The following is a 12,825-nucleotide window of genomic DNA, read 5'->3' as shown; positions in this document are numbered from 1 at the left end:
GTAGGGATGACTCTCTCAGTGAGTCTCACACTCACTGCATCATCATAGCAAAGAGACCCAACTTTAAATTTGGCTCACAGGAATTTCAGACACCACTCGTAGGAATTTCAATGCCGAAAGAGGAATTCCCGCACACAAGAAAAGGGAATTGGGGTGGTATTTGGCATACATATTGTATAGTATCTAGTTCTAAATATATAACTGATTAGAATTATATTATGATATATAAACACAATGCCAAATACAATTCCGAAGTTTCCTTATTTCAAAAGAAGTAAAGCTCCAAAACCTAATGGTAGTGATTGTAGTACTGGTGGTAGTGAGGATGATATGGTGTTGGTGATTGTAGTACTAGTGGTGTTGACGATGATGTGGTGGTGGTGGTTGTAGTTGTAGTAGTAGTGATAGTGATGATGATGTGGTGGCGGTTGTAGTAGTAGTGGTAGTGATGATGATGTGTTGGTGGTGGTTGTAGTAGTAGTTGTAATGGTGATGATCTGGTGGTGGTGGTGGTTGCAGTAGTAGTGGTCGTGATGACGATGTGGTTGTGGTGGTTGTAGTAGTAGTGGTAATGGTAATGATATGGTGGTGGTGGTTGTAGTAGTAGTAGTAGTACTAGTAGTAGTAGTAGTAGTAGTAGTAGTAGTAGTAGTAGTAGTAATGATGGTGATATGGTAGTGGTGGTTGCAGTAGTAGTGGTAGTGATGATGATGTGCTGGTGGTTGTAGTAGTAGTAGTGGTAGTGATGATATTGTGGTGGTGGTTGTAGTAGTAGAGGTAGTGATGATGATGTGGTGGTGGTTGTTGTAATAGTGGTGGTAGTGATGATGTAGTAGTAGTGGTAGTGATGATGATGGAGTGGTGGTGGTTGTAGTAGTGATGATGATGTAGTGGTGGTGCAGTGGTGGTGATAATGATATAGTGGTGGTGGTTGTAGTAGTTGTGGTAGTGATGACGATGTGGTTGTGGTGGTTGTAGTAGTAGTGGTAATGATAATGATATGGTGGTGGTGGTGGTTGCAGTAGTGGTAGTGATGACGATGTGGTTGTGGTGGTTGTAGTATTATGGTAGTGGTGTTGATGTGCTGGCGGTGGTATAGTTGTAGTGGTAGTGATAATGATGTGGTGCTGGTGGTTGTAGTAGTAGTGGTAGTGATGATATTGTGGTGGTGGTTGTAGTAGTAGAGGTAGTGATGATGATGTGGTGGTGGTTGTTGTAATAGTGGTGGTAGTGATGGTGTAGTAGTAGTGGTGGTGATGATGATGGAGTGGTGGTAGTTGTAGTCGTGATGATGATGTAGTTGTGGTGTACCCTATTGGTAGTGATAATGATATCGTGTTGGTGGTTGTAGTAATTGTGGTAGTGATGAAGTGGTAATGGCGGTTGTAGTAGTAGTGACAGTGATGATGTGGTGGTTGGAAAACACATTATAGGTTATTATAATACACGATTACACACATTCTCTAACTTCATTTTTTGACAGCTTTATTGAAGCATAAATATACGCAACAGTTCTGAACCATTTTATTGTGGATTTTGATATTGTTTATTGTTTTTCTTGTGTCATTATGTTGACATAGAGACCGAATGAATGGTAATGTTTGCATTCCCAGCCCATGATATAATGGCGCTGAATGCTTTCATTGGTGGACACTTTTTAGGCTCCGTACGTATTCTCATTCGTTTAATTCTATGTGTGACATAGAGATCGATTCTACAATGCGAATGATTACGATTACGTTTTCTTTACGTCAAAGAATAATTACCTGACTTGAGGTAGAAAACAGCACACAGTTCATAGTTCAAGGGGCAAGAAAGAGCGACGGACTACGGACAAACAAGCTATCGTCGTACTATCTGGATAGATAGATAGATATCAACGAGTAAATACCATTGGTACTATGAAACAGGTGGAGCAGAAAACAAAATAGTAGACCTATAGTAAAAAAAACATCACGTAACATTTTTTGTTAGAATTTTCTGAAATTTCAGTCACCGGAAAAAGAGTGCAGTAAAGATGTCATGTTTTGGTGATATTGAGCTTGACAAAACAGTTCTGTTCGTTTGCGACATGCAAGAAAAATTCCGTGCAGCCATCGAATATTTTGAGGAGATTGCTCTAATTATTAATCGTCTGGTACGTAATTGAATGTAAGATTATACAAGATTATTATTGATACTTTAATCAAACGAGTGTTCTCTCTCTCTCTCTCACTCTCTCTCTCTCTCTCTCTCTCTCTCTCTCTCTCTCTCTCTCTCTCTCTCTCTCTCTCTCTGTCATATTGCTTTTCTACTCAAACTCAAAGAGAGCGGAGCATTTTTCTAATATCGTGTGCATATATAGATAATAATATGCAGTCATATAGACCTGTGAATTAACTCCTGACTTGTCAGTACACCTAAGACTACACTACCGGTATACGCACTTCTGTTCATTTGAAATTTGGAGTTGGATGGCGGCTTATTTTAGCTTGGTTGCTTGTCTTGCAACAAAATCAAACAATACTGTATGTGGTCAGCAATTGGATGTATCATAATGGACACAAAATTTTATTCCTGGTATTTTGTCCTTGGGCAAAGCACTGTACAAATTAATATCCAACTCAAAATGACGTGAAAGAGTACCTGGCATTTATACGCGACATCAATTGTAAGTTCACATACCATGTCCTACTGGGCATTATTCATCTTAACTACGCCACAACCACATCATCTCATTCATCTGTGGTGTTTCATTCATCCTGTTTTGTCGATAAAGGGGAAACCCGAAACGTTCATTTGATCTGTTTTTGTAATTAAATTGAAGCTTACATTCAACTTCACGTTATTATTTATTTCTTCGAGCTTCGAGCAGCAACATTTACACCATGACCTACTGGGTGAATGGACAAAACACTTTGACTTTGAAACAAATAGGCCATTGTGAATTGTATGATTATTTAAACATTATTTTAAAACCATTTTTATTGAATTTTATGATAATTTTAAAATTATTTTTTAAAAGTTATGTAAGGACAATAACAACCTCCTATCAAACCTATCTTGATACGTCTGACTCTGTGATCTGTAGATCTGAACTAACTTGAATACAAATACAAAGATCAGATCAGATGTGTAAGCTGTTATTACAGTAAAAGAATTAAATCAATTCACACACTGTGCGTTGCTTACTACAAATGTAAGGTAAATAAACTTCTATTTTTTTTAAAATAATTCTTAAAAATCAACAAAAGTTGATATTAAAAGTGCCAAACTGCCAAAAGATTAACCCTTTCCTCTTGTCAGTGTGTTGTAGTCGTATTACCGTTAATGTCCCAATGGCTCTTCTAGGATTTTTTTTTTTTTTCTCAGACATCTGCTTCCAGAATTCTAGACATTCCTTTGATTGTTACAGAACAGGTAAGTATTGTTTCATTTCACTATCTGTTTTTAAAATCAAAATTTATAAATTTGTTCTAATTCATTTTTGCTCCATCTCAATGGGGTCGAATCAAATTATGTGATGTTATCTTCACAAACTTTCTGTCCCTTAAATGTGTTTGATTCAAGCATTTCTAAGCATGACAGTTATTACCATTATTATTATCATTATTATTTATTATTATTATTACTATTGTTATTATTACTATTATTATTATTATTATTATTATTATTATTATTATTATTATTATTATTATTATTATCATTATTATTTATTATTATTATTACTATTGTTATTATTATTATTATTATTATTATTATTATTATTATTATTATTATTATTATTATTAAACATTGAAATAGAACCACCTATTAGCGAATGATTGATCTGGCACTTGGGATTAATTAATCACATTTATTCATTTATTTTGTCTTAGGCCACACTGGCTTTATTAACTCACTTTAACACACTTTGTACTCTGAACCAAGGTTGTCTCAGCAAACACGTGATAATATGTTAAGCTCTAGCTATCCAAATAATTATGCTGTTTTTTGGGTTTTTTTGGTAAGTAGTCTACTAAACTGACACCAAAATAGAAGACAGTGCAGCCGCTTATACTCATGATTTTATTATAATACTCAAAGTCAACAGGAAATTCATAAGAATAAGTGGAATTTCTTAATGTTCTCATTAGGTACTATAATGTTGGATCTAGAGCTATTCCGTATATTTGTGTGGTATGAATAAGTTTGTATTCTAAAGTACTTCTACTTGTCGTAATTTCTTTCTCTATTCCTACATCTACCATATTTGTAGTATCCTCAAGGCCTAGGAAAGACCATCCCTGAAATCGACATAGAGAATGCTATCAATGTTTTCCCAAAGACTAAATTTAGCATGTTGTTACCCGAGGTGGAGTCTTTTCTCTTTCAAAATGGAAAACGTCACATTATCTTGTGTGGCATTGAGGTAGGTTTAAATTCAATAATCACAGTTAGTTGGTTCTCAGGAGTCGAGATTTTCCTAATTCAATTCATCTTTTTAAAAACTTATTGTAAGATATTGATTATCTACTTAATTTCAACGTTTTCAGTAAATTTATCAAGTCTTGTAATTAACTTAAGCTTGCTCTTTTTTTAAATCGTTGGTGTTGAATATTAATAATGATAAATTTATAGTTTATCAAGCAGAAGAATTATGTCATTCAAATACAACTTGCATTACTCACCCAATCTTCCATTCATTTCCTCTCCCGTTTCTTAGACCCATGTTTGCATTCAGCAGACTGTGATAGATCTACTGAAGAAGGGCTTTGAGGTTCATGTTGTGGCAGATGCTGTGTCATCTCGTAACCAGACAGATCGTCTTATAGCCTTGGAGGTGAGGAAGGATATTGTCACCCAAATAATGATGTTATAATTATATTCTAATAATAATAATGGTATAGATTTATAGTGCGCCAAACATCCCTTCATCAGGAGGGCTCTGGGCGCATAACATAGATTTACTTAATCATGAAGCCCTAACACAGTACACGAACAACGCTAATTATACACATAATCAAAAGAAAGCCTGTCGGAATAAGAATGTCTTCAATCGACGCTTGAATTCCTCTAGTGAAGACGAAGAACGTATCTCTAGTGGTAGTAAATTCCACAACCTTGGACCAGAATGCTGAAAGGCGCGTTCACCAGCCTTCACTCGACAGCGGGGTGTTTTCAATTTGAGGTCGTTCGTTGATCGAAGCGATCGCTGTGGGTTATACCGTTCAACGAGGTTTGAAAGATATGCTGGTGACGAGCCCTCCAGGCATTTGAAAACGATAGTTGAAGATTTATATTTAATCCGCTGGTCCACTGGCAGCCAATGCAGCTGCTGTAGTAATTCGGGAGCTGCAGTTTTTCTGTCTTTCTGTAGTACAACGCGGGCTGCCATGTTCTGTATTTTCTGGAGTTTGTTTATTTTGTCCTTTGTGAGACCAACAAACAGTGCATTGCAGTAGTCCATTTTCGGGAATATCAAAGATGTTACCAATTTGTTGCAAGTTTCCCTATTGATAAATGGTCTGATTGTTCTGATATTTCTTAGAATGCAGATAGCACTTGTTCTCACATTGTTAATATGTTTGTTCATAGACAGATCACTCTCTAAGGTGATGCCGAGATTTTTTGCTGATGTTGTGAGTTGTATTTTGTCATTATCGTTGATTGTCAGTGCCAGTGTAAATGGATCTGTCTTATTATTTGAACTAGCAATGAATAAGGCTTCAGTCTTGTCGCCATTTAATTTTAATCTATTTGCAGACATCCATCTCATCACATGGTTGATGCATTGTTCGTAAACAGTTATCTTTGAAACTATATCGGATTGCAAACACATGCTATATATCTGGGTATATTCTTCAATGTTTGTGTTGTGTGATGTAAGCGAGGCTTCACAGCTTAAAACGCCTGCCCTTGTAAAAATTGTCCTAACTATCGGGTAACCTCTGTATTGTAATGGTAACACGTTTGATTATTAATCAGGAGTTCTGAGGTTCGGTCCCCAGTTGAGGAAGACTGATTTTTTTAGGATGGTTTTGTTCTTGTATTTTTATTTGTTGCTCTTGTTTCATACACAATTTTTCAGAACTATATCTTATCCTAGTGCCTTCTCTTTAATTAGTCTCTTTGATATTTTCAAAAACAGGTAGGCCTTACCAGCTGCTTGGGCCTGATGACTCTGTCGGTTTGTGATATTTAGGTCTAAGGTTTTTATCCTCTGTAGTCAGCTCAAAGTTTAGTCCTTGGAAAAGGCTCTTTACTCACATTTTCTCACCATACTCGGGTGCAAAATGATCGTCTGGCTTCTGACAACATGTTCTCTGTCAAAACCAAATTATAGTTAAAATTGCGCCTTTCAGATAGCATTTCTCATATTACATGTTTAGTGTTGCTGTTGACTTGAGACCCCTTGTAAAGTCTTTTGAGCATGTTTAGCGAATATTTCTCTATATAAAAGCTCTTTTGTTTTGTTTGGAACATAGTGAATCATTCAACCTTCTTCTTTTTGTAAAGTATGATTATTATAGAAATGGTTCAATCATCTTCTCTTATCTTCAGAGATTCCGTCAGATAGGGGCAATTGTCACCACTTGCGAGGCCATTTTGCTGCAACTGGTTGGAGACAAGAACCATGCCAAGTTCAAGGACATTCAGGGACTCATCAAAGTCCTTCCTCCGGACACCAAACTTGTCCACAAATTGTGAAGTTTTTGGAAGCAATTATCCATTATCATTATCATGTATTCATGTTTTTGACTATAATTTTAAAGTTTTGAAAGAAGAGAAAGAAATAGTATGAAAACTAATGGTTTGACCATTTACTAGGGGGAAATAATTTCTATACAGCCAAATCTTCTCCCTTTTGACCAGATTCTTTTCTTTTCTTTTTTTTTTAATTGCCTCAGAGCCATGGAGCCAGAGTTAATCCTGGTTATCTACAAGCATTATAGAGACAGTGACAAGAATAATAATATCTATTGGACATAGCAGTCTGTGATTTTTATCGTGTGGTATGGCACTTGCCTTCGGACCTTGTAGGTCCCTGATTAGATTCCCGCTTGGGTAGCAGAGATTGGAGGATTTGGAAAAGGCTCTCTGTATTCACATTTTTGCATAGCACTCAGGTGTAAAATGAGTGCCAACCAGTAAAAAAAAAATAAAAAAATAATTGTAATTGCCTTACAGATGTCATGTCTCGTCCTAAATGTTAAGTATTGTATTGTAGTTGGCTTGGAACACCTTTCAAAGTACTTTAAGCACCCTGTTGGATATTGCACTATTTAAGGCACAATTCGTTTGTTTTTGTTGTTTTTTTTTGTTTCTCTCACAAAGTGCTCTTCACCTGATATAACAGGGCTCAGTTGATAGAGGGCATGCCTTGCACGTAAGGAAATCATTGAATTTGGTCCCGGGTGCAACCTATGTCTATTCTGACCCTTGTTTCCAACCAGAATCAGCCTTCAATGGGTAGCAGTAAGTCAATGTATAACTATTACAGTTTCAATGCTGACGCAAATTCCCTCCTCTTGAGAGCAGTAAGGGTCATAGGTATCCCCAGGTTTCCTTATGCTCTCTTGGTGAGAAAAAAAACTCTGACGTCAGAGTAAGAGTCAAATTAGCACCGACTTTGTAGGGTAAAGTAATTTGGACAATAACTTCCATTATCCAACTCTCATTAGACCAAGGTTTGAGTTTAGATTGGTTTGAATGAAGATATCTGTAATTCCTTTCTGACAAGATTGTCTATTTTTTTTTTTCCTTTTGGCACTGTGGAAACTTGTCTGATGTAAATATCAGGATTTTTAAAATTTCCAATACAACGCAAAATGTCGTGAATTGGAAAGTCAATTAAAATTAAAATTAAAGTACTCTTGAGCTTGAATTTTACAGGAGATCTGTAAGGGGGGGAAATACTCTGTGTTGTTTATTGTAATTCGACTTTTAAGTGATATTATTACACAAGTGTCTGTGATGTGTTTGATGTAGTAATAAGAAAGATCTTGATATTGCATTCCTTTTATCATAGGTACTCACATAGTGAAAAGGGAGGCACTGACTGTGTCTTCTATCCCCCTATATCTGTTTTCCAAATTGCTTTCTGTCTTGGAATGAGACTACTTAGTTTTATCCAGAGTCCTTGGCTGGGAGGGGAAGTCGAATGTCTAAATAAATTTTTTTTGGGAGATGATATTTTTTTCCTTGTAAAATATCTCTCTTTTATGTATTGTTATTTTTTTATTTTTAACATTTGAGTGTATTCCTCTTAGTGAGATCTTATGCTGATGTCTGGATGAGACTTTTAGGTGGTCTCAAACTAAGTACTTTGACGGTGTGCCCTTGGAATCTACACCTATTTCCCTATTTGAACGAATTCCCCTTTGTCTTACCTTTTCTTTTGTGCTTTAATTGTAATTCTAGAACTTTTTACTATCCCATTTTCTTCCTTTTTACTGGCGCTGATATGACCTTAGTGTGTTGCAAGTGCCGTAAAACCCTTTTTTAAAAATCCTTGTATCATTTGGAAAAGAAGCTGGGGAGGGGGAACGGATTGCTCTTTTAATTGTCGACTTCTTCATTTTATATTATTTTCTAAAATTGAAAAGAAAAAAAAGCCAAAATATTTGGCAAATCAAAAAAAATATACTCGCATTATAATTATAATTGGTTTTAAATAACCAACAACAAAAAAAGGTTTGATTGTAAAATATCTCACCCTCTCCCCGACTCCAACTACTACTACCCCTTCTCATCTCTATTTTTATATTGTTCTTATGATTATGACTATTGTTCTCATGTGCTGTTCCCACTTGTTATTTATATTACATTTGTGCTCTTATTAGATCCAGTTGGTGTTTTGCTGACAAATCTGCCTCGAGAATAAAATACTATACATATTTTTAACCATTAGTTCATGTTTCTTTCCATTGGGTGATTTTTAAGACAAAAATTGAATTTTTGGAATCATGTCGTTGGCTCTGATTAAGTCCCCTTACCTTTGGGATTTAGTGATAGTCTTCTCGTAAACTTTGGGTGACCTAAGACTACAGCATGGACTGTCTGATGCCATGATCGCTTTGTTATACTTCAGAAGAACAAGTTTAAGGCTTATGGAGCCGGAGATGATGAACAATTGTTTGTAACCCTTTGGATAGGACTTGGTTGGGGTCTTTTGACCTCTTTGGTGAGGAAGGAGGCCACTTGCTGTGTCTTCTTTATCCCTATATCTGTTTTCCAGGTTGCTTTTTATCTATGTTTTCGAATAAAAATAATTAATAATAAGCCTTTGTTTTGTCCTGGCCCTGGCAAGAGTCCTTAGCTGAGAGGGAAACCGTTATAATTTTGGGACATGGTATTTTTTTTTTCTCTGTAAATCATCTCTCTCATGTTATGCACTGTTGTATTTTTTGTTTTGATTATACAATTTTAAATTGATGATAGTGTTGAAAAAGGATCCAAAATACAGCTGGGTTTATCAAAATGAATGTCCTAATATGGTGTTTTAAAAATGTGCATAAATGTATTCATACATATATTTAGTAGTAGTTATTTAAGAATCCTCATAAAACGAAAAGTTATTATTATCAAATTTGCTTGTTGCTTTGTACACAAGCCAATTAAATGTTCAATCATCTCCAAACTTCCTTTCAACGCCAGTTCTTGTTCAGGACTTGAGCTTTTTGGGCAATTCTGAAACTTATTGAACACAGTAAATAGTTTGAGATCACCTAAAACTCCCATTCAGGGTTCCACTAAAAGAAGCTCATTCAAATGTGTCATTGGTTTTTTTTAATACTATCAATGAATAACACAGTAAGCTGTGCAACAGCAGTGAAAAAAATAATCTCGCAAAAAACATATGATGTACAAGACAGAAAGGAACCCAGATTCCCATTTCAGAACAGGAATACAAAGCCTCATGAGAAGGAAGGTCAAATTGCTTATGGATATAGAAGAGAGAGTAAGACTATAGACCAATGAGAATCCACCATCCAAGGTTCCTCTGTCCTAATGGAACTTCACCCATCTCAAAACAATGCAGTGTAACGTGATGGTTTAAATAAATAAATAAAATTCCCTTTGTTCATCCCCATGGGGAATTTGTCTTTTAGGGTCTATTCCAGGGGAAGACTGGAATATCCCAGGCGTTAGCCGCAGTGCAGCGCCGCAAAGTGAGCTCGGGCAAGGTGACTTGCCACACCGCGTGGTGGGTGAATCAAACTCGGTACCTTTGGGGTAAGAAGCAAAGGCCATACCGCTGATCCATGCTGTCCCTTACAGGTATAGAAATGATAGCAAGACTGTCGACCAATGAAAATCCACCAGACCTGGGGTGGCCAACATTCCTCTGTCCTAATGGGAACTTCACCCACCACAATACAACTAAATCAATGTTACACCTAACACAAAGAGATGATTTACAAGGGAACATTCCCCCTTCCCAACAGAAAACAAATCAGATAAGAACCTGGGCGAGTGCTAAGTTTTAAATCTCATTCCAGCACAAGTTTTCGTTTTAGAGGCTATACGGCACTTGAGTCATTTTCGGGTCGCTTCAGGACCAGGGGGAAAAAGACAAACCCTGAGCAATGTCAAATCACAACAAAGAAGAGAGTAACGTGGAAAGCGAAAACAAACAAAGGGGAACAGAAGACAGCAATAGGGACATCCCCACCCAGATTCCAGCACAAGTACAGAGAGCAACTTAAAGGAAACAGTAGCAGACACACAAGAGTGATATTCCCGGCCCAATATAGATATTTTTTTTAAACACCCTTACTCCACAAGGAAATAAGACGTAAAGACAAGTGTGACATTTTCCATACAGCTCTATGTATTCACCAATTGACTCTAATCAGCAAATATATAACAAAGGACACACATTTATATAATCATAATTATAATATAGTCGGTAATAATTGATATAAGAATAATATTAATTCAAATTATTTCTGTACAAATTACAAGCAATGAACGAAAAATTGGTTGGCATTTTGTTGTATCATTCGAAAAACGAAAATAAGTTTGAAGAAAAAAAATATTTTAAAAAATTAATAAAATGATAAGAGGAATTAAGTGTTAAAATCGAGGAAATTTTATGTGGGTTGTATGGCCAGACTAGACGAGCCAAACGTAAACAGGCTGCAAAACAGGAGTCACTAATAACGGGCAAAATGCATCAAGCACAAAAACCAATCAATAAATATCGAACAGGGTTAATATTTGGCTTACTCCCATTGACACTACATTGAATCAAACAGTACAACAAGCTTTTGTTAGGATTCAAAGAGAAATGAATTGCATGGACGAAAAAATGAGTGAACAACTTGATGTATTACTGTTTATCTGGCAATTAAGGTTTAAAGGAATTTAATTTGAATAGAAGGGATGGGTTCGTGTTGGTGGAGGGCAGAATGACAGAATCAATGTAAACCTACTAGGACAAGGAGTGAATTTCGCTCAAGACTAGGTCTATTTTGCAGTAGCACAATTTATGACTGAAAGTGAAAGTAACAACCTCTATTTCTTTCACACGATCAGAGGCCATTAATTATTCATCATACCATTACGCAGCATATCCTTGTCATAAGGTGCGTCATTCCTGCCCCACACAACATATATGGTATTCCCCCAGGGTTAAGACAGAACTGCAACTGGGCTATGGGAAGGCAAGAAAATAAATCGAAATGTTTGACGAAAGCTTCACTTTCTTTGCCTAGCTCAGTAAGGAGCAGAGAAGAGAGAAAAAAAAAAAAAATTCAATGAGAATGTTAATGAAAACAGTAAAGAGCGAATGCAATTAATTGATATTGTGATGTAACGCTTATAATTAAGAGCATGAAAAGATGACAGATTGCATGAACTTCCCTGGTCACAATATGGCTACAAACAAAACCCATCTCTCATTGTACCATTCTTGTCTTATTGTCCATGAAGTTACAGCACAATTATAATAATGATAATAGTAATAATAATATTACTATTGATGTAGTGATATTGTTTAAAAAACGTAAACATTTCAATATGATACAAAGTAATATATACAATCTGACATGAAGCATCATTAATTAATGTTGCAATGAAGGAAGGATAAACACTTGCATTACCCAAATAAGCAGCTCATTTATAGCACAGATACAATCTCACAATCCCAGCAGGCATCATTCTCTTTTCAAACAAAAGTCAACATCATCAAAGTAAAATCTAACAAGTTGCTTCGGTTCAGTATATGAGCTGTGGGTTACGCAAGTACAATGCTTGCATATAGGATTGATAGCAAATGTTTGCTTTTAGTTTAGCAGTACCTGAGACCCATTCTGACTCCAAGAGAACCTGAACCTGAGCCTGGCCAATCATGATAGCCAAGCATTGGAATTGGGATTTAAGGATATTTGGTTTTAACCAGTTAACTGCTGCACTCTGGAAAAATTCGTATTTAAAAATTTGCCCAGGAAACTCTTGCCTTTCTATAGCCCAACTTCATGAAGTCCCAGGTTTGAGAGCATTTAAAATCGATCAATATTTGAAGGACCAGTTTTCTGGCCAAATTTTCAACTACGGTCTTTTCCAAAGTACGGCATTAAAGTGGTTAAAGAATATCCAAGGTTTGTGACCCGAGAATGCGCACAAACTATTGGAAGAAGTTGTTACATGTTTAAAAGTTTTATTGTTGAACAATGTTTGCAACACTTCCGGATCATGACCTTGTAACTAATTGAGGGTCCTTTTATAAGAGTTGAATCTAATCTATCAAAACGGCTTTATACTGAGCTACTGCATGACTATTTTATCACAAATTGTGGAATCCAATTTACAGTCAATCAACAAGGTCATCCTCATGCCGATTATCAGAAAGTCACAAAC

At 36.1% G+C, this 12,825-nt stretch overlaps 1 protein-coding gene across 1 annotated transcript; it reads left to right on the top strand.

Annotated features, from left to right (window-relative positions):
* The first annotated feature begins 1,710 nt into the window (after nucleotides 1-1,710).
* LOC144969104 (isochorismatase domain-containing protein 1-like) lies at nucleotides 1,711-8,865 on the top strand. Its single transcript, XM_078908162.1, has 5 exons — nucleotides 1,711-2,137; nucleotides 3,352-3,399; nucleotides 4,238-4,390; nucleotides 4,685-4,801; nucleotides 6,523-8,865. The coding sequence occupies exons 1-5, from the start codon at nucleotides 2,018-2,020 to the stop codon at nucleotides 6,667-6,669; spliced, it is 585 nt and encodes a 194-aa protein (XP_078764288.1). The 5' UTR covers nucleotides 1,711-2,017; the 3' UTR covers nucleotides 6,670-8,865.
* The last annotated feature ends 3,960 nt before the right edge of the window (nucleotides 8,866-12,825 follow it).

The sequence above is a fragment of the Berghia stephanieae genome, chromosome 3 (genome assembly GCF_034508935.2).
Source record: "Berghia stephanieae isolate SIO BIC M18660-M18661 chromosome 3, UCSD_Bste_1.3, whole genome shotgun sequence".
In the NCBI taxonomy this organism is placed as follows: Eukaryota; Metazoa; Mollusca; class Gastropoda; order Nudibranchia; family Aeolidiidae; genus Berghia; species Berghia stephanieae.
This window is presented reverse-complemented; position numbering and strand designations above follow the sequence as displayed.

Coding starts and splice junctions, on each gene's coding strand:
- LOC144969104 (XM_078908162.1), top strand. CDS start 2,018: ATGTCATGTTTTGGTGATATTGAGCTTGACAAAACAGTTCTGTTCGTT. Junction 2,138..3,351: donor CTCTAATTATTAATCGTCTG/GTACGTAATTGA, acceptor TTTTTTTCTCAG/ACATCTGCTTCCAGAATTCT. Junction 3,400..4,237: donor CTTTGATTGTTACAGAACAG/GTAAGTATTGTT, acceptor CCATATTTGTAG/TATCCTCAAGGCCTAGGAAA.